The sequence below is a fragment of the Aplidium turbinatum genome, chromosome 11 (genome assembly GCF_918807975.1).
Source record: "Aplidium turbinatum chromosome 11, kaAplTurb1.1, whole genome shotgun sequence".
NCBI classification, from domain to species: Eukaryota; Metazoa; Chordata; class Ascidiacea; order Aplousobranchia; family Polyclinidae; genus Aplidium; species Aplidium turbinatum.
Window position 1 is genome coordinate 12,415,440 of NC_137482.1, and position 21,856 is coordinate 12,437,295.

Genomic DNA, 21,856 nt, shown 5'->3' on the forward strand with positions numbered 1-21,856 from the left:
ACCCTCGCTGATTGCAGTTTCCGCAAACATTTTTCCGCAGTTTCCGCTAACCGCAGAAACTCCGATCAGCGACTTCGGCTTTGTGCTATTAAACTGCGATCAGCAACTTCGGCTTTTTTTATTTTTTTTTCTTGATCTTTTCAGGGTACGAACTGAATGTACGAATGGTTCAAGGTACGAACTAGGTTGCACCCAGTAAAATTAACTTGCTGCTTTCAAACTAATGCATATATAAATTTTTATTTAATATTAGTTAATGCTTAAAACTGTCACTGTGATTTTTTGAGGGGTTATAAATTTTAATAAAAAAAAAAAAAGCTTACTAAAACATTTGGCAATCCTGATAATTTATTGTCTGCAGTAACTTCTTCGTAACTTCTGCATACCGTTATTCCAGAACTACATACGGATGTGTGCAATTCCAAACAAATTGTTGAATCAAGGTTAATGTTATTTCAGACTTTATGTGAATGTGTAATTGTGTGTATATCGTACTGAAAGCAGCTGTACTACAGCTTTGGTCCATTTAGAATAGTTTTATTTCAGCTAATCCAGTGAAGAAGAGTTTGCTGCAACTCTGTAAAATTCAAAATGACAACTAATGTTATGTTGGAAGATGCTCTTTCTAATGTTGATTTACTAGAAGAACTGCCACTTCCTGATCAACAACCATGTATTGAACCTGTTCCAACATCGATTGTGTACCAAGCAAACTTTGACACTAATTTTGAAGACAGAAATGCATTTGTTACGGGTGTCGCAAAGTACATTGAAGAAGCCACTGTTCATTCTAATATGGTGAGACTTCAAACATTTGTACTATATTTTAATTAATTTATCATTGAAAACTTTGTGTTAAATCTTGTTGCTATTTGTATATACAGAATGCAATGCTTGAAGAAGGTCACACATATGCTGTTATGTTGTATACGTGGCGAAGTTGTTCACGTGCAATTCCTCAGGTCAAATGCAATGAACAAGCAAATCGCTCTGAAATTTATGAAAAGACTGTTCAAGTTCTTGAACCTGAAGTTCAGAAATTGATGAACTTCATGCACTTTCAGGTTTGTATTCTATAAGCCTAGGTGCAATATGTAATTATATTTTTTGACTTGCTGATAAAATAAATCCATTACTTTTGATATGTTTATGATTGACACAAAGACTTGGAATAACTTTTCGTAAAACTTTAAATTCAATTGTATTGGAATGAAACTCGACAACTTTCAGCTTTCAAATAAGTTGGATCTGAAGAAACCTATAGATATTTATATATACAGGCAGAATCAGTTAGTTGCATACTGCTTGAATGTATCAATCCTTTTGCTGCATCAAAATCTGAAATCTCAACCAAATCTTACTGTCAAGAAAAAGCATCGGTTAATTGTATAGCTTACCACTTAAAGGAACATATTGCATAGTTGTATCAGGATTTGCTTGCATAGGCTACATCTTTAATGTAACTATTGTCTTCGGCCTGATGGTTAAAGGAAATAATTTACTTGGCAAACGTTTACCATCAACCTAAAGGAGAATGTCCCCTTTTTCATTTTCATAGTTTGTCAAAGATCTGATGTTCGCACAGCTGGACTTTGTTGAGGTATGCAGCAGTTATGGAGCTGATAATAGCACACTTGAACCAAATAAGAGAAAACATTAAAGATAAAAAGGCGCAATGGCCACAGTTTGTGGAAAAATGCTTTAGTCATATCACCCAAGATCATCATTGACAATGCACTGTTTTGTATAACACAAGTCAACACTGATAAACTCTCCCAAATCTTAAGCATAATTGTAGGATAGTATCACACAGTTGTAATGCCCATTGCATAGCTATCTATTTTCACACAACTTGTCATTGTTATGTTATGAACCTATAATAATGACTAGGGACGATGTAATTTGGTTTTAAATATGCTTTATATCTCTTTGAAACAGTAGTTTTGAGAATTCAAATTGTCAAAGTGTGCTCAGTGAATCTCATATCACTGCATAATTCTGAGTTTTACGTTAAAAAAGATTTTTTTTCTTGTTTGCCAAAATCGAGTCCTGTAGTTCTTAACCTTTTGGTCTTGGTGGATCCCTTTTGGTGCCCTTGAAGCGGACCTGTAAAAAAATTTTGCTTGAAATTTTAGTATTGCGTCTAACGGAAACAACTGTCTCATAAAATTCAAAGCGACACGCTTAGAAGAATTTGCGACGTACTTATGACGATGCATGACACTGCCAAAGTTATGTTATGAGCTTTATGTTTGCAGACAGGATCAAAAACCATTAATATATATACAGATTTGATGCTTTTGTATGGATTTTATCAAAAATTAATATATTTTTTGCTCCGTTTGCAAGAAATTTTTCCCTTTTTCATTTGTGAACCTTATTTTAGTGTAAGAACAGTCATGGCGCAACCGGAATGGCCCGTTTCGGTGAGTCCGATTCGGTGAGTCCGATCCCTTAAAGGGGGATTTTTTTAATTTATTAAAATTATCGGGTACCGTAGCCTAATTATCATTGCCGTTTTGGGGTTAGGGGTTAAGGTTAGAGGTTAGGAACTCACCGAATCGGACTCACCGAATAGTAGCAGACCCTGGCGCAACTGTAGCTGACTAAAGTTTTGCATTTCCAAGTTAAGCATTGATCAACAACACAAATAACCTTATAAAAAGGTTTAACTTTTTTATATGTATCAATTTTATTTAGTTAAGAAATTGAACCTTATTGCAACACTCTTTAAAATGTCCAACTTCGCACCAGGTTGTCACATGTACAGTTTGAAAGTCACTGTAATACGCAAATAAAATATACCCTAATCAATTTTTAATGTTAGAATTATCAATCATGCTGCAAATTCATAAACTTTCAAGGACCCTTTAAAAATGCTTTGCAGATGCCTTGTTGAAAACCGCTGATCTAGTCCATTATTTACTATAAGCTGACGGTTTGAGTAGTAGCCTAGTTAATAAATATAGTTTTTGTATATTTAGTGTAATTTTGACCTACGTTTGTGTTTTAATTTTCATACTACTACCACTACTCCATCGATTTTGGAGTAGCGTCCCTTCGACTGTAGCCCTTGATTTCTCTTATGATTATGAACAGTATCTTGTTTTAGAAATGGCTACGGCCCTCCTGAGGGCTATGGCATACTCAACGGGAGCAAGTTTTTTAGGCGCAGATAGTTAGGCGCCGATCAAATAGGCGCGCACTGTGGCGTCAGGATATTTAGGTGCGGAACACTGTGGCGCCCGTTCATTTAGGTGCTATTCCTAATAAAGTCTGCAGATTGCATCAGCTTGGCAGGTAGGGCAATGTTTTTCACACAAAATGTTATATTGAACAAAAAAATACATCATTGCTTCCGTGCGTGAAACTTCTTAAACTGGCAATGCTTTTCACACAAAATGTTATATTGAACAGAAAAATATGTCATGGCTTCCGTGAGTGAAGCTGCTTAAACCGGCAATGCTTGTCACACAAAATGTTAAATTGAACAGAAAAATATATATATTGTTTTTTTAATGCGCGTGTTCGGCATTTATTTGTTGTTAGTCCAGGTTTGCGTCGGCGCAAGCTTTATCAATAAACTATTCAAGTTTCCGAACATGACTGAGTTCACTTTTAGTTATAACTACACTAAACATCAGTAAAAAATATACCGTAGCCTATATTCAAGCGGGTGGTAGGCTTGAGTGAAGCACTGAAGCATAACTTAGTTTTTCGTGAAAACCTCGACTAGGTTTTGCCAAAGCTGAGCTGATACAATCTGCAGACTTTACTAGAAATAGCACCTAAATGAAGGGGCGCCACAGTGTTCCGCACCTAAATATCCAGACGCCTGGAATGGCCCGTTTCGGTGAGTCCGATTTGGTGAGTCCGATCCCTTAACGGGGGATTTTTTCAATTTTTTTTTTAAATTATTGGGTACCGTAGCCTAATTATCATTGCCGTTTTAGGATTAGGGGTTAGGAGTTAAGGTTAGGGGTTAGAGGTTAGGAACTCACCAAATCAGACTCACCGAATCGGACTCACCGAATAGTAGCAGACCCCCAGACGCCACATCGTGCGGCGTGCGCGCCTATTTGACCGGCGCCTAACTGTCTGCGCCCTACTGAACTGAGCTCAAACCGTCAGCTTATACTAGCAATTTTGACTGCCATCAAGCATAGCAGATGGGCTTCTAGTCAAACTGGCAACTTACGCATTGGTATGTCTTGTGTATATATAGGTTGCCTTGGCCCATTGCAACTGATTTACCATATGCACATTTCTAACAATAATACCCATTCGCAACAAACTTTTTTTTAGCAAATTGATTAAATCATCAATCGGATAATCTTATCAAAATGTCTGGCAAATAGGGTACATGATTGACCTGTTTTGTCTGACATTATAATTTATAATAAATCTTTCATTTGAAGTAATAAAAAGGAAACTATGTGGCCATGTCTTTTCAGCAAAATATCAGTGTCATTTGGTATTTTTCATTTAGGTTCATGCTGTGGTATTTTTATACATTGCATTTGTTTGTAACACATTGAAAATATCATATAGATACTGCTGTAATTCGTGTGCTTGAAAATTGTTTTAAAAGCTAGGATAAACTTAGTTGTACGGTACATACATGGCCTATGCTTTGATTCACTCTTTTCTTCTGCGTGGTGTCAATTTATGAAAATGCAGCTTGTTGAATGGAATCAAGAAATAGACTTTGAAGTATCGGCAGTCGGCACCATATGTTGAATTTGATTGGCAACACGTTTTTAAAGCTGTAACATGGTGACAGTTTTGATGATTTGTGTGATCATTTTTGTTGGGTCACAGGTTATGTAATTTGATTGGTGCATGATCACTAAATAGTGATAAAGTTAAAATTTGTCTTTTTAGGATTTATTACCTGAATATAGCTTCCAAAATTGTTAATTGGCTGAAAAGCCATTCGTTGCATTCAGTTGATTCACAAGGCAGTCTATACTTGTGTGGTTTGGGGTTATATATATTTACAAGTTACAACTAGTATATATATATACAATTTAGTTCCATTTTGGTTTGTAATGTAAGGTGTGGCTGCATCGGGTCTGCTACTATTCGGCGAGTCCGATTCGGCGAGTCCGATTCGACTAGTCCGATTCGGCGAGTTCCCTATTCGGCGAGAGCCCTTTTCGGCGAGTGCCCTATTTGGCGAGTTTTTGAAATTTTTGAAAGGAAATTATCGGGTACCGTAGCCTAATTATAATTGCCGTTTTTACATCGTTTTAACGTCGCTTAACGTTGAAATTGTGCAGAAAGGAATAAAAAGAAAATGTTTGAACTATTAAATTAAAATTCATCATGTCAGTTCAGTTGTTTTTATTTCTGACCATCATATGAAAAACAATACACGTCAACATAGCAAAGGTAGAAGCGACAAAACGCGAACGTTTAAACGTGCTTGAATTCGTCATGTCAGTTCAGTTGTTTTTATTTCTGATCATGATATCAAAAACAATACACGTCAACATAGCAAAGGTGTAGAAAAAGGTAGAAGCGACAAAACACGAACGTTAAAACGTGCTTGTGACCGAAGTAAGTTATTGAGTTGAAAGAAATTTGGCACGGTCGCAACACTTTCAGAAAAATTTAAGATATGAAGGGAAAATAAAACAAAGAAAACGTTACAAAAAAAAAGAAAAAAAGATCATGTTTATGTCTATAAGTTAGTACTTTTGAATAGTTAAAATGATTAGTTTGGACCAACAAATGTGTGGCCTACAGCTTGGATTGAAAGGAAGTTATCGGGTACCGTAGCCTAGTTATCCCGACCAGCAAAAATTTGTTCCAAGAACACAGTTCATTTTTACATTGTAGTAACAGAATGAAAAGGCTAAACAAATGTGTGGCCTATCGTGTTAACGTCGCTAAACGTTGAAATCGTGTAGAAAAGGGAGTTTTTGCTGACTAGGATACTTTGAAACTGAGAAACATTCACAGAAGCCCTACGCTTTGTTCCAAGAACCCATTTAGCATAACATTTCATTTGTACATTGATTCAACGTCTGAATACATTATCTTAAAAATGCAACGTATTGTAGGGCTTCTGTGAATGTTTCTCAGTTTCAACGTATCCTAGTCAGCAAAAGCACCCTTTTCTACACGATTTCAACGTTTAGCGACGTTAAAACGATAGGCCACACACTTGGTTAGCCTTTTCATTCTGCTACTACAATGTAAAAATGAACTGTTAGGCTAACTGGGTTCTTGGAACAAATTTTTGCTGGTCGGGATAACTAGACTACGGTAGCCTACCCGATAATTTCCTTTCAATCTAAGCTGTAGGAGTGTAGGTCACACATTTGTTGATCCAAACTAATCATTTTAACCATAGGCGACTAAGCCGTGGGGACCAGGCCCCCACGCATATTTCCGCGTGGGAGCAACTTTTTATGCGGCATTGATACATAAAACAATAGATGAACTAGCGATCGGCAGCAGGAAAACATTTTTAAATGCAAACCGCAACAGCTTCGCAGTAAATAATCACTAGAACGAGTAGCGATGCTACAATCCCACCCCAGACAAAAAAATCTGTCATTTTTACGTTGATTTAACGTCTGCAGACGTTGAATCAATGTAAAAATGACTGATTTTGCTGCCTGTGACATAGCAAAAATCTACCATTTTGCGTCGATTCAATGTCATCAGATGTTGAATGCACCCAAAAACAACATAATTTGCTACGTTGACGCAGCGTGCGTTTAACTTAATGCGCTTGCAAACAGCCTCGCTGTCGCTTTCGGAAGTCGAAACCTCTGCAGAGAATTGTCGCGGCAGTGAATCGGTTGCTGTGAAAATGAACTTGAATATGTTGCTATGTTTACTACCTTTGCTATGTTGACGTGTATTGTTTTTGACATGATGGTCAAAAATATAAATAACTGAACTGACATGACGAATTTTAATTTAATAGTTCAAACATTATATTTTTATTCCTTTCTGCACGATTTCAACGTTTAGCGACGTTAAAACGATGTAAAAACGGCAATTGTAATTAGGCTACGGTACCCGATAATTTCCTTTTAAAAATTTCAAAAACTCGCCGAATAGGGCACTCGCCGAAAAAGGCTCTCGCCGAATAGGGAACTCGCCGAATCGGACTAGTCGAATCGGACTCGCCGAATCGGACTCGCCGAAACGGGACATTCCGGGCTGCATCAGTAGGCCTATTCACTAATTAACTATTTCTGTCAACTTATTATCAACCAAACTGATTATAAAACACCAGAAAAGAGCCGTGGAGATGTTTTATGGAGAGGTTCTACGGATGTCTGGTGATGAACACAAAAAACAGTTTGTGTCAGAAGGCTACCTGCTTAAACTGGGCCGATTTCTCAACATGATAGCTGTATTAGATGCATTGAAAAACATGAAGTCATCTTGCAGCAACGATCTATCATTGTACCGCAGGTTGGGGCATGGCACTGCCACAAAATGCGTACTTCGCTTCTTGAAAGCATTTTACTTTCTCACAATCTCAGTGTTTTGATTTTAAGCATTTTTGTTTGCTGTTGCACATGGCATCACTCATATACAGTATCATATGTAATGCATATTATTTTGACTTGCTAATCATCATGTTGAAAACATCATTGCAATCACTTAATTTTCTTCTGTTAGTGATTGTTGATCGAAAGTTTAAGATGAGAAAGAAACTTAGAATTGCAGTATTTTTTAGCAACTCTAGTTTTACTAGAAGAATGAAAGGACAGACAGGCATGTTTCAATTTTCAGAACTACATTTTGCCTCTGAATTTTGCTCTCTCTAAAACATGTCTAACGGTCTTCTTAATTTCAGAAAATTGCAGTGGACAAATTTACAGGTGAAGTAAAACGTCTCTGCCATCAAGAGAGAAGAAAAGACTTTGTCTCAGAAGCATATCTTCTCACACTTGGAAAGTTTATCAACATGTTTGCTGTTTTGGATGCATTGAAGAACATGAAAAGTAGCGTTAAAAATGATTACTCTGCGTACAGAAGGTATGACCAGCCGTTGTAATTGCAACGTGTTTTTCCTTGTTGTGTTGTTTCAGTGATTTTGTTTTATAACTAATACTTGTTGTCAAACATAATATTTGGTTGCTCTTTCATTGTTGTGTTCTTGATTTTGATGGGATGGTGCTAAGCTGGGGGTTAACAAACTTCTGTTATTTTTCGACTGTAATATATTATAGGATTGAGGAACATCTTTAATTGATATTCTTCCTATGTTCCTATTCCACATGTTATAATATATATATTTATGTTCTATTGAACATAATTTTTGAAGTTAATAATAAAAAAATCTGACATCAATTTTAATTCACAAAAATTCTATTTCAATTTGAAAAATAACTTTATCGTACATTATAATTTTTAGTTGTTCCATCATTGCCAACTGCAAAATCATAACTTGCAATACAGTTTAGATTTTGTTGTTTTGTCAATTGAATTTTTAGGTAGGAAGATTGTTAACAAACATGTGGTTCTTGGAAGCAAGGAGACATGTTACTAAGTAATAGTGAACAAGGTTAAACTGAAATTATTGCGCTTGGGTGATTAAAAAATTACTATCTTGAGTGAACAGTTTAAGTGCTGTAGAACAGTTTTATCTGACGCAAAAGTCTCATTGTCAATGCTAGAGAATAGACGGAGAAAGTAAATCGAACGCTTTAGTGACATAGAGAAAGAAAATAGAACAGTTTAGCGACATGAGTCTGAAAGACTCAGAAATTCATACTTTCTCACCACTGTGATGTGATGTCATATGGAATGTTACCTTTTGCATGAAATAATAGTCACAGTTTAAATGGATTTAAGTTGATTCATTACATTTTCGTTTGCATGGAGAGATATATACTGGATGTTTACATGAATGCAAACATTAAACATTTTATTTTCTGCAGCTTTTGTGTTGCGTACGTGCAGTGCACTGTTCAGTGTTCATTTCATTTTATACTGGTTTAAGGTTAACACTTTAAGTTCCTATGTTACATTATAAACAGCCCATATCCTTGAAGTACCGTACGTCATTAGAAATACGTGATATGCGATCTTTATTTCAGTGAAATGTAAAAATTTGTGAAAAAATGTTAATGTTCTGCGATCTTTGACAAAGTGTGTTTTTGATTCTAACACGAGTATGTAACTCTAGTTTAATGGAATAATTGCGATTGCCTTTTTCTTGTGCACAGTAGATTTTTATGTGTTCTTTGTCATAAACATTTCATTGTCACAATAACATTCATTACAGAGCTGCACAATTTCTCAAAAAAATGTCGGATCCCCAGTCTATTCAAGAGTCACAAAATCTTTCAATGTTCTTGGCTAATCATGACAAGATCACCCAGTCTCTGAAGTTGGCTCTTTCAGGTGACGTTGGCTACCAAAATAGCCAGCCTGTTTAACTGGCCAATGGCGTACTCTACGTTTTTATTTTCTTTCATTTGAAGATCCTTTAGTTCTGTAGCTTCAAGGTAGACCAAGAATGATTTGGACATCAAACATCACTAAATGGACAAAATTAATTTATGAAAATGCAGTACGAACAGCTCATGGTCGAGAACAATGGCGCATTGTATCCAACCCTCAATACGAGGAAGGAACGTAATGATGATGATGATGATGTAGCTTCATAATCATCAGAAGGTCACAATATATTCGTTTCACTCAATGCAATTCACTTCAATTCACTCACAATATATATATCGTATTTTTTTGTTGCTCAAAACAAATTGTTTACTCAACACCTATTCTGTGGTTTTCAGGCATCAACGGATATGAAGACCTAATCTGTGATATTGTGAATATCAGCATGAATTACTATGAAAATAAGATGTATCTGGTCCCTTCCGAAAAACACATGCTTTTAAAGGTGGGGTGATATGGAATTTCTATTTTATTTGGTTTTCATTACTAGTTGTAATTGTAAGAAATTTTACTAAGCCCTGTGATTTGTGCAGCATTTTATTAACCCCGTTTCAATATAGCTTGCCCAGACAACAAATCAGTCGTTTTTTACTTTGATTCAACGTCTGTAGACGTTGAACCAAAGTCAAAAACGACTGAATTGCTGTCTGGGTGACTATGAACCGAAGCAAAGTAGGAAATTTAATTTATATCATGTCAAGGTGATGGGATTCGGTTTGTTCCTGCTGAACAACCGAGATGTGAGTATTTACAAGCTCAACGACAAGAAGAGACTCAACCTAAACAAGATAGACAAATTGTTCAAGGTACAATTTTTTATATTATGTTATGAGTAGGGCAACCAATTTTTTGACCTAAAAACTTGAAATTTTGACTATAAAATTTACAAATTTTGACCAATAACTTTCTGCGTTTGCAACCCTAATGCGAAATACAAAGCATCTTAGAAATCAAGCCGTTATGTAAGGATACATAGGCGCCGACTTTTATTTTTGCACGGGGTGGCGGATAGCACAATATGGCAACCTAAAAACTTTCAAACTGCATGTTTTTGTTTGATTTTTACTAAGCGTGTTTCGTAGATGAAATTGTCTTTTCACACCTGATTTGTAGCTCGATAATTTACAAAGCAACTTTAAAACAAAGCACAGAAGGTATGTCGTGAATTTTATTGTTACGTTGCTGCTCTGACACTTAACATTTGGACAGAACTGACAGAATCTATCGTATGCATCTATCATATTCTAGCCACGGGAATTCGTTCTCCCATGATATTTGATAGCTTCTCCCTTCAACAGCGATTATCCTGCTCGTGCTGCCTTTTGGCACGGGCACACTTTCGTTTCGTTCAGGCGTTTGGTCACTTTCATGCTGGCTGAAATCCTGACTAGACGCAACAAAAAATTACTCAATGGAGGGCTGCAACTTTGAACGCTTTTTCGGTGGCATCTTTAAGCTGAATAAAACTGGAATGTCGGCAAAAACTTTTACTGGACGACTTTTCGTAATTTTTTCTGTGATGTAACAAGCAACTCCTATGTCAGACCAATAAATTCCCGCCTCACAGTTTGTCACGCATTGACACGTAATATTACTGCATGAAGTATATCACAGTACAGTACACTCCAACTGAAATCGGAAAATAATTCAAAATGCAAAATCTTGAGTAATTGAAAAAGGTTGCTTTTATTATTGGGAATTGGTAGGGGGTGTAGCTTTCCCCGAATAGAATCATGTAAACGTGTAAATTTGCAAAACGTTAAAACTGCTACTTTACTAAGTGCACTTTTTAAATAAAACTCAAAAAGTTTCAAAAATTGCATTTTTTTAATGAAACTTAAAAATAGATATTCATTTAGGGGGTGGAGCTATCAATCATCGAGATAATTTTATTTCCAAGTATTTTATAGCTGGCATAATTTATAGCGATATTATGAGCAGTTTAAAAATTTTCAAAAAAGATTTTTGAGGGAGGCAAGGGAAAGATCGTATTTTATTGATTAATAAATCCCATTGTAAACCTAACAAATGTAACATGACTTATGACAAGTAACAAATAAAACGATCGCAACAACAAGGAAAAAACTCGTAGTCACGTGTTGCGTAATCTTCACGTAGCTTGCTTGATGTTACGCGAGTATCATGCTTGTGACAAAAACAATCAGTTTCTTCGCAATACTGTATTGGTTCACCTCTTGCTTTACGTTGACTTGAAGCGAAAACTAATGACCAAAAAAAGATTTAAACGTCCGTTCAAATTACATTTATTTGCAGTAAGTAATGTAACCTAAACGGGGTGGCTGCCACCCCGCCACAGCCGTTACGGGGTGGCGTGGCCACCCCGTAACCCCGTAAGTCGGCGCCAGTGTAAGGATATATTCTTTTTTCTAATGAAATATAAGAAAAATGTGGAAGACTCAACGACACCACAGCTAACGAACAGGTACCGTAATGAAAGTAACTAGAAAAACTGCAAAAGATAAATATGGAGTGTCTTTAAATACCCCGAAATTACTGAGAAGGTTCTGCAGTATTATACTTCAACATCAAGTAATATTTCACATTATCGCCTTTGAAGTTCCTGTCTTCTGTCATTCACCTTTAGGTGCTGAGGTGAACTCAGAAGCGTAATCAAGCAGTGTAGGCTACTACGAACTTTAGAAGAATTTGATTAGCTACCACGACATCGACCACGTTACCTGCCTTCCACGCCTAGCCTGTGACTTAATATTCAATCGTCAGTACTGGGCGAAACAAGATTATTACCTCAGAAATTGCAACAAATGGATCATTACGTCAGAACTGCAACAGAAATTGGAAAAAAATCAAAATCTGTGTAGTTTTAACAAAATATCAATAGAAAGAAGAAAAACTATGTTAAAAGAGAATTTTGACCTAACCATGAAATTTGACTTTTTTTTACTTAATAACTTTGAAACCTCTCTTCGTGTCAGCCTGAAATTTAGTTTGTGGGCGTTTTATCAACTTTGAACAAGGCAGAAAAATTTTGGCTTTATTGACTTTTGGTTGCCCTAGTTATGAGCTATATGTTTTTTTTTTAGGTACAATGCTTTAAACTGTAAGTAATGGGATGCTCGTGATGAATTGCGATAGAAAACTGAAGGCACTTTGTTATTTGAACATTTACTGTTCTGTTTGTTTTAGCTATTGTGTCACAGTATAATTTTCCTGCGATGACTTCTGTGGGGCCTCTTTGTAAACAAATCTCTCTATTTCCAGCAACTGCAAGTGGTCCCTCTGTTTGGAGATATGCAAATCCCCCTGGCAACCTACATTCAGAACATGACAGATTACGAGGAAAACAAGTCCAGGTGGTCCTGCACAAGTGCCAGTCTTGCGCAAACTACCGGCGCTACAGTGATCCCACAATACAACTTGACAGAACAACTTGTGTCCATACGGGAAGATCACATCAAGTATACAAGTGAATTGGCGAGGCACAGCAACAACGAGGTATATAGCTCGTACAATTGTGCATGGTGTCAGTGATCGTGAAAAATTGCAATTGCCTGTTGACTTGGCTACTTTCATAGATTTGTGGATGCTTACACAACGAGTTTGGTGTTATAGGCAAAGTATAGCACTTTAGCTGATCACAACACAACCACTACTTTCAGGTTGTGACGACAGCTCAACGAGACCAACCGCGGTCGGATGAAGAAAGTGCAGAACTCTACAACTTGGCATTAAAAGGTTTGCTCAGTTGCACTCGGTAGGTTTAAAGCACATGATGCGCATCTTTTTCTCTCACTAACACAGCATAGTCAATATCGGCCAATGGGTTGCGAGCAAGAGATTGAAAAGAGATGCATGAGATGCCCAAAAGCACTCGAACCTATACTCTATTGCTTTCTTCTTGCAGTCGTAGTTCCAAATCGAATTGTAAAGTTGGGGATTCGACTCCAATATTTATGCTCTGAAGCCCACATCTCCAGTATGAAACACTTTTTATAATGAGCAAATTGTAATGCTCGCTTCCAGGTATCCAGTTGCTCTTGCGTTGGAGTTCACATGTCATGGAGGTTTACTCCTGGAAGTTGGTTCATCCGACGGACAAGTACAGCAACCCGGAATGCCCTGATGATGCTGAGGAATACGAACGCGCAACAAGATACAACTACTCGAGCCAAGAGAAATATGCCCTAGTGGAGGTACTTTTTACCACACAGAATGTTCTCTACCTTTGCTTCCCACACGTGTTTTTACAATATATTTACTTTACCACTATTTTTAGAGTGTTGTGTTTACAACACTTTTTTGTCAGATAGTTCTACTTTTAGGTGATTGCCATGATCAAGGGACTACAGGTTCTCATGGGTAGGATGGAAAGTGTGTTTAACGAAGCCATTCGATGCCATATCTATGGGAAACTACAAGATTTCGTTCAGCTCAAACTGCGAGATCCACTGCGGATGTCCATCAAAAAGAAGAAAAATCACGTCAAAAGGTAACTGGTTATAAATGATAGATTTGGTCGTTGATTTTTACTCGTGCATTGAGGTTTTATAACACGAATGCGGACCACGATGTGCGCATGAAGTTTTCTACCCGATTGTCTATGATGACACAGCCATGCTAATGCTGAGTTGAAGCATCGCTTTAGCAATGAGCTCATCTTTCATAGCACTGAGACAAGATTTGCACCACAGATTTTCTTGATGATCAGATATCATCGTTTATTTCCATCATCAAATTATTGAAATATCTTCTATTGATCACTCAGCATCATCAGTTCAGTTCGTGAAACTTGCGCCGATTGGTTCCAAGGTTTCGAACCCCCCAACGACCCGGCTATAAAGGGTGAAAAGGACCCAAAAACTGGCTTTCACATCGATGTACCGAGACGTAATGTTGGACCGTCGAGTACCCAGGTTAGTGGAATAGCATGTTTGATCCGTGCATCGGGTGAAGATGATTATGTGTGTTTTATTAAATGCATTTAAATAGTTCATAACGTGTAATGTGTTCATAACTTTAAGATTATACTTTTATATTTACCCATTTGACTTGTTAAGTCATGCCACTCGTTTTTTTGCCATTCGAAAATAATTTACTTTTTTAAAACTTGTTTTTTACTGTGCACGAAATTTCTTCTGATAACAGTTGCAGCAAATCTTGTCCATGATGATTGTGCCATGCTAATACTGAGTAAGCCTTGTATGGCTTTTCAATGAGTACAGCTTTCACTGGCCTGAGACTTGATCCTGTGCTGTCCGAAGCGAATTTGCAAAGCGACGGTGTCTACTGTCTGGTTTGAAGATAAATCGTCCATCACAACTATGTGTTGGCAATGCACTCTAGTTCTCTTTGCAATGCTCTGTGTAATATTTTTCTGTCTAAATGCAGATTTCCAGACGAGAGGTGTAAAAATGCAAAACAATGTTCTGCGACATGTGCAACACTCACGGGATCGATTTTTTTAAACGGCCAAAAAGTTTAATGTCAAGTGTTATATAAATGGCAATAAATGAAACAACCTATTAAGAAAATGCCAGCAAAACTTAGCGGGGTTCCAGTTTCCACTGAGTTAGCACTTTTCGGTTATCAACATTTTTATACATTAATTATATTTCTAAAGAAACGAAGCCATTTATTACTTGTTTTTTTTGTTTTTTTTGTTTTTTTTTTACCAAGCTCAAACCCTCCAACTCCTGCTAACCCTGCCATCGGTAACGAAATCTGCAACAATATGATTTTTACCCGCACTGAAGTATCCCGAAGGCACAGAAAGAATTGTGCCAATGCCAATGTTTACGTGGTAGCTTAGTGTGTGTGGTTGCTTTAACTCTGAATCAAATAGAACGTGACTGTTTTGCATTTATCCGTGTCACTGTTTTCTTAATCTCTTTTTCCAACTGCAGCTTTACATGGCCCGTGTGTTGGTCGAGTCCTTGTTTAAAGGACCGTTAAAGAAAGCCATGAAAAAAGAGCAAGATTTAGACAATTTTAAGAACTTTCATAGAGACTCCTATATTTACCCTCAAATGTTGCATTTCTCCGGTGAGCAGCCTTATGTGTGTGTGTCTGCGAGCCGCATCATTTCTTGATTGTCGGATTTAATTTGCATTTTGCACTGCAATTAATGGATTGCCGAATTGAAATCATGCAATTTTGATGATGATTTGATGTCTTATGATGTTTAATCAACACAAAAGTGGCAACGTGGGGGGTGGGATGGTGAGTAGCCGGTAGATTCTGTGGTAGTTGCAACTTGCAAGTTGGTGGGTCTGGTCATCTACTTACCAACATTAGTGGAAGAGCTGAAGCACACTTGTAGTCAACCTAATGATTTTGTTTATTTGTTTCGGTTTTAAGCGAGAAGCGACTTCACAGAAACAATTATCTTCCAAAGCCAGGTATGCGTCGCGGCTTATCGAAATATTTTATCGATAGAAGAAATTAAAAATCTGACCCTTTTTGGACTTATTGTGGATTATCAGAGTACAGGATTGTAATTGTTTCTGTGATCAGTCTGATTATTTCATGATAGTTCCAGTTGTGGAGGAATAAAGATTTAATTTTTGATTTCATTACAAATCATGCTTTACTCCCACGACCTTCTGCATGCTTGTAGTAACCCATTGTAATCATTTCACTTAGTTATACATGGTGCGTACCATGCTTGAATCGTTGATCGCTGATAAAAGTGGAACGAAGAAGACCTTGCGAGCATCTCTGGACTCCCACACAATCGAAGCAATAGAGAAGTTTCACAGAGACTCGTTTTACTACGCAGCGCTGCTTGAGTTTAGCGGTATTTTCTATACTGTATAGTCATTTTTCTAAATTCATTTGTTAGTTATCGTAGTTTCACATCTGAAGCTGGCTTCGTTGATAAAACTACAAAATTTGAGGTTATCGTGTTTTATTCCGTGAGCAATCGTGTGAATGCATCGACATTATGTTTACAAACCATAACTCATTAGGTGGTGTCTAGAATTAGTGCTTAGCCGTAATTTTAAAATATATTGTATGATACCTTTTATAAACTTTGATTTGATATAGAGTTGATGATTTTTTCCATTTTTATTTTTGTTAGCATGGAGCGTATATTCAAGTTTACTAATCTATGCCCAATTTGCCATTATGTACCTTTTGTACAGCACTATGTAATTTGCACGCTATGATTTTGGTGTTGTAGTTTGATTTTCTCTATATTACAGAACCGTGAGAATGCGTTGATTTTACAAATCAGATTTTATAGCGATTGCTTTCAGCTATTTTATGATTGGAACTTCAGACGTGGGCTTATCGGCACACATCTACATCCTGCTTGTTATTTTTGTAACTAGACTATATGCCTATGACTGCCTCACTTTTAAAACTGTTTAAACCTCATATGATAATTTAATTTTACTATAAGTTGAAAGAAATCTGTGAAGTTGCACTGCTTGTTTGGTAATGTAGAATTATGTCTGGAGAAGACCTCAAAACAAGAGTTGTTAATATTTCTACATTGGTCCTGACTCCTGCATATCAGTAAATCAAGCCTGCACTGTATATTCAATCATCGCCTTTAGAGTTACGGCTAGCTATGTCACATTTTGTGACCAATTTCTAAAAGGCCTACTTTTGTTTTCTTGGTCTTTTCAAAAGTATAGAACTGTAGTGTTTGTTGAGGTGACTAACAGTTCGGGAAACTTCTTGTAGTTGTTTTAGTTTTGTTATATCATTCAAATTTAATTACACGACATCAGTTTGATGAAACATATAGCACATCAATTTTTAGTGAATACAGTACGGGTAGGGTAATCGGCTTTACTTTCAAATCCAACTTTAGCCATGGGTTTAGGATAGCTTATAACCTTATATTCTAAGACCTCCGGTAAAAAAAATAATTGAAATTTACGTCCAAAACTTTTGAAAATCACGTACAGTAGATTGACTATTTTGTATTATAGCGTTGAGGTTTGTTTGAGTTTGTAGAGCTCCGGCTGCATGTAGTGCTTTCTTGGTGCTACTTGTGCATAAAATTTTACCATTTTCGTTTGTAGTAATGAAGTATTATCAAGCCAAGCAAATTTCACCGAACTGTCAGTAACCTCAACAAACACTTAAACTCTATACTTTTGAAAAGATCAAGAAAACAAAAGTAGGCCTTTTAGAAATTGGTCACAAAATGTGACATAGCTAGCCGTAACTCAATATAGGCCATGGCACAATACAAAGCAACAGCAACGTCACATTGTCTGATTGGTCAAAATTTTATTTGTTTTACGCGCTGCAGCAATTGCAGCCCGAACATCAAATTATTTTGTTAAGGTTGCAATACTTATTTAAATTTTGGTTTTCTCAATCGAAACTAGGTTGAGATTGAGTTGTCAAGTTAACAACTTCTTGGAAACTAGAAGTGGAGATGGTTATTTTAGTTCTGTCTTCGTAATTATTAATAGGTGCAGATCATGACGTACTCAACAGAGGCCATGTCATCGTGCGTGCTGGAGTCTAAACTGGAGGCGAACATGTTTTCATGACTTTGACATACCATATTGAAAAGATATGTATAAAAAGTTGAAGTGAATGTTTTTTACCTTAAATATTTATCTTATATGAAAAAGTTTGCTAGAAAATCAATTTTTAATTGTATATTCATTCGCCATTTGCGCAAGCATACTAAAACGATGCAGAGTTGCCAGGTGTGAAAAGTAAACCCCAACAGATATCTGTGTGCTTTAATCGGTACTGTCCCGTTGTTCTGTTATTGAATTTGCACAGTTGTTTTAACATACCCTTCTTTGAACAGGAAAAATCTACAAGAACTATCTTTACTTTTCAAAAACGCAGAAAAGTTTTAGTTTTTAAAATACTTTTTTTTTCTTTCAATTTTAATATAATTCCTATATGATGAAACTTTACTGAACGTTTCATTTCGCAGCTTTATCTGTGGTTTTTATAATTTATATATTGAACAATTTTTTTAATTTTACTCAGCTTTGTTTTGAAAATTGCACTTCTTTTCATGGCATTTCCTTTAAAAAGTTAATTGTTTTAAACTTCTGGCAACACTGATATTGTGTTCAATAATTGAATTAGGTTTTGCGGTGGTTTTTAAGGTGCTTGCTGTTGAAATGTTATTTAGGGTAGGATATTTGGATAAATGAAATGTTGATTTATTGAAATACTGGCCATGCAAACAAATATTGAGTACCGAGGCTGAAGGCTAGTTAGCGAATGCCGGTAGCCGCATCGGTTTTGGTAAAATAATGTTAGGCTACTTGAGGGCACACCCAGAAGTGTTATGAAATTGTGTGAAAAGTAACTTACTGTACGGTACCTTTGAGAATGATGGGAATTGTTGAGGCTAGCTTTGTTTTTTTTTTCCAAATTGGTGTAGCTGTTTTTATTTTTAGTAGAGGTGTAGTATATTAAACGCATGATTGCAAGGTCAGCCTTCAGCTCTTGAGCCTAAAATTGCTTGCATAGTCAGTATTTCAAGGTTGCCATGGCTCAGACAAATCTAGAAATCCTATGCAGCATTTTGAAATTCTACTTTAGAAAAATAATTGCTTAGTCTGGCTAGACTTGTGCAGGCTAATACTTTGCTACACTGTAGAACAGTACAGCAAAAATGTAGCATGAAGGCACCCAGGAATTAAAAGACACTCTCATTTTCGAACCTGGTTTTAAAATTTTGTTGCAGTCTAAAATACCCGATTGTTCTATACTGTGCATGTAGTATAAATAGGAATAGTCTAATGTGGTATAAGAAGGAATAGTCTAACAAACGCTTTTAAGTTTGTGTGCATTAATAAAAATTTAGTCTCCAATTTTGAGACCAGCAAAGTTTTTAAAAAAAAAGCAAAACGTTAACATGTTTAGATTGTTCTTATAAAAACTGTGCATTTAAATTGTGCTGCTTAAAGTTTGATAAGTTGAATTTGGTCAGTTCATGCGGTCTCAAAGCATCATTTGTGACCTTAATTTTGTCAAACTTGTGCCATTGCAAAGTGTAGCTTATAGTTAGTGCAGGCATAGTTTTCATTACATCTTCATTTTCATGTATATTTCAAAGTATGTTAAGAGGTTATTTGATATTTAATTAAGATGGGTAGAAAATGTTGTGACTAATTGCCATGGAAATTATGATGAGGCAAACAAAGAAACAACTTCTCGTTTACCTCGAAATCCTGAAGAGAAATATACCATATATATGCATATACCAGGTGACACAGTTTGCCAATGGGTACTTTATGGTTATATCATGTTTCATGAAGTTGTTAACCACTGTTGCAGAACCTCGTTATGTCGTGTTTTTCACTTTATATCAGATCAATACCAGGTATCTGTGAACAAAAAGTATGCAGCTACATTGGCCAATATTATGTTTAAAAATTATTGTTGTCTATTTTCACCTGTATCAGAAAAGGAAGTAAAACAAAAGATTTTAAAACTTATGCATTAAAAACTTGTTTTTTGTTTGTTTTTCTTTGTTGTCGAGACTTCTGTAAGGACTGTTATAGAACTTCTTTAAATGTCCATTTTCATTCCTGAGAAGTCCTTGCACTGATATTATTTAAAGTTGTCGTAACAGATAATTTTTTCGTTCATTATCTGAACTAAAGTAGCACCACATTAGTTGCGCAACCAGGGGGCTTGGTTTAGCCCCCCCCCCCCACTTTACTAAAATCCTAGTTGCGCTACTAGCCACAGTCCTTTCATGTAGTAGTTTTGACCATGTAGGTACATTGTATTTTTGTGAATCAGCTCTATACAAAATAATAACTTCAAAGTTAAAACCTTACACATCTACTGTAATTGTTTTTATTATTGTAACACACACGGGAACAACTATTCATTGGAATAGACTATGTCAAGCATATGAAATGCCATGGATGAAAATGTATTTTACATTTTGAAATTTGAAAGCAAAGTTTTCATTATAATCGTTTTAGGTTTAAATATACTGTGTTTGCAATGCAATATGTCAATGAAAATGTTCGCCTCCAGTTTAGACTCCAGCACGCACGTTGGTTTGGCCTCTGTTAAGTACGCCATGGTGCAGATGCATGCCAGAATATACTTTGCCTCGAAATACCTCTGCTCACTTATCCAGTCTCTCGCTCTAATGCCGTTGGCAGGCGATCAACTCGAATCAATTTCTTAAGCAAAAACTAATCGCAGAAACACTTCAAGAATGCTGCGATCTGTCCCAGCTCTGGTACAGAGAGTTCTACCTTGAGCTGACTATGGGTCGACGAATTCAATTTCCGATCGAAATGTCTTTGCCATGGATTTTGACCGATCACATTTTAGAGAAGAAGGAACCATCTATGATGGAGTGGGTTGCTGTGTGATGTAAACTGTTTTTGAAATTATCTGAAATTGCATAACTATCGTATTATCAAGACTGCAGATAATCAGGTGTTGCTCATCCTCCAAATTTCTTTAACGAAAGGCATAAAACTAAGTAACGGCTTAGAATGTAGCATCATTTCAATTCAAACACAAAAACAGTGAAAACACACAAAGAATACGAAGTGTTTATGTTTGGTGATAATATGATGAAATCCTGTGGCGTTGCTAAATTAATATGTTTCAGTGTTTAACTGTTTATTGTGCAAAAAATTGAACTTATTACCAAAGGTCTAGCTCTAGCTTATTGGACAAAACAAAGTTAGTGTTATGTCAATTCAAACTTAAAATGCATGTGTTGTTTAGATTCGTCTTGTATCCGCTTGACTTGTACAGCGACAGCGCCCACTACGCGTTGACCAAATTCAAGAAGCAGTTTCTATACGACGAAGTCGAGGCTGAAGTCAATTTGTGCTTTGATCAGTTCGTCTACAAACTGTCCGATCAGATTTTTGCCTATTTCAAGGTGACATGTCTTTCCAGGTTTATTCGGCACTGTTTCATTCAGTTTAAAATTAAACATTGATTTTTTGATTCCATTTATCATCACCTGAATAACAGACACCATGTCCAGAATCTTCAACGGTTCGAGGGTCAATCTCACTGAATATTTTGCATGACGTTAAGGCTCGTTGTTGGAGTGAACTTGCCGACAGATATCATTAATCATTAGTAGTTCTACTGTTGACGCAGCCGATAGCTTGAAAAGTCTATCGTTTATAGTTCACGTCCAGTTAAACCGGCTAAGACTAAACAAAAAAGAGGGTACCGCAATTTTTCTTTATCGTAAACATCAAATCAAATGCCTCAAAGCTTGAGTTTAGCGTATGGGACGCAGTGTAACTTTTACTACATCCTCACATTTTAATGGCAGCATTTGGCGGGATCCATCCTTCTCGACCAGCAATTCCGACAAGAGTGCGGCGCACAGGTCCCCTACCCACCCGCCAACAAGTACGAGACTTTACTCAAGCAGCGGCATGTTCAGGTCAGAAAGTCAAAGTTGAGTTGCCAATGTAATCGCGTGTGATGCAAAACCTGAACG

At 36.5% G+C, this 21,856-nt stretch overlaps 1 protein-coding gene across 3 annotated transcripts in view; it reads left to right on the forward strand.

The window, feature by feature from the left end:
• Positions 1-467: 467 nt before the first annotated feature.
• Positions 468-21,856, forward strand: part of LOC145779503 (cytoplasmic FMR1-interacting protein 1 homolog) — a 29,818-nt gene continuing 8,429 nt past the window's right edge. Inside the window, exons 1-15 of one of the 3 annotated variants that reach the window (XM_082591107.1) lie at positions 468-798; positions 885-1,064; positions 7,259-7,440; positions 9,263-9,381; positions 9,777-9,883; positions 10,140-10,244; positions 12,679-12,912; positions 13,077-13,152; positions 13,441-13,610; positions 13,740-13,906; positions 14,183-14,330; positions 16,060-16,213; positions 20,581-20,737; positions 21,118-21,277; positions 21,686-21,799. In XM_082591107.1, coding sequence (XP_082447233.1) covers positions 592-798; positions 885-1,064; positions 7,259-7,440; positions 9,263-9,381; positions 9,777-9,883; positions 10,140-10,244; positions 12,679-12,912; positions 13,077-13,152; positions 13,441-13,610; positions 13,740-13,906; positions 14,183-14,330; positions 16,060-16,213; positions 20,581-20,737; positions 21,118-21,277; positions 21,686-21,799 — 2,280 coding nt within the window. In that variant the 5' untranslated portion in view covers positions 468-591. Of the gene's footprint in view, positions 799-884; positions 1,065-7,258; positions 7,441-7,828; positions 8,011-9,262; positions 9,382-9,776; positions 9,884-10,139; positions 10,245-12,678; positions 12,913-13,076; positions 13,153-13,440; positions 13,611-13,739; positions 13,907-14,182; positions 14,331-15,320; positions 15,460-16,059; positions 16,214-20,580; positions 20,738-21,117; positions 21,278-21,685; positions 21,800-21,856 lie in introns of all 3 variants that reach the window. The other 2 variants (XM_082591108.1, XM_082591106.1) reach the window with 2 other exon arrangements.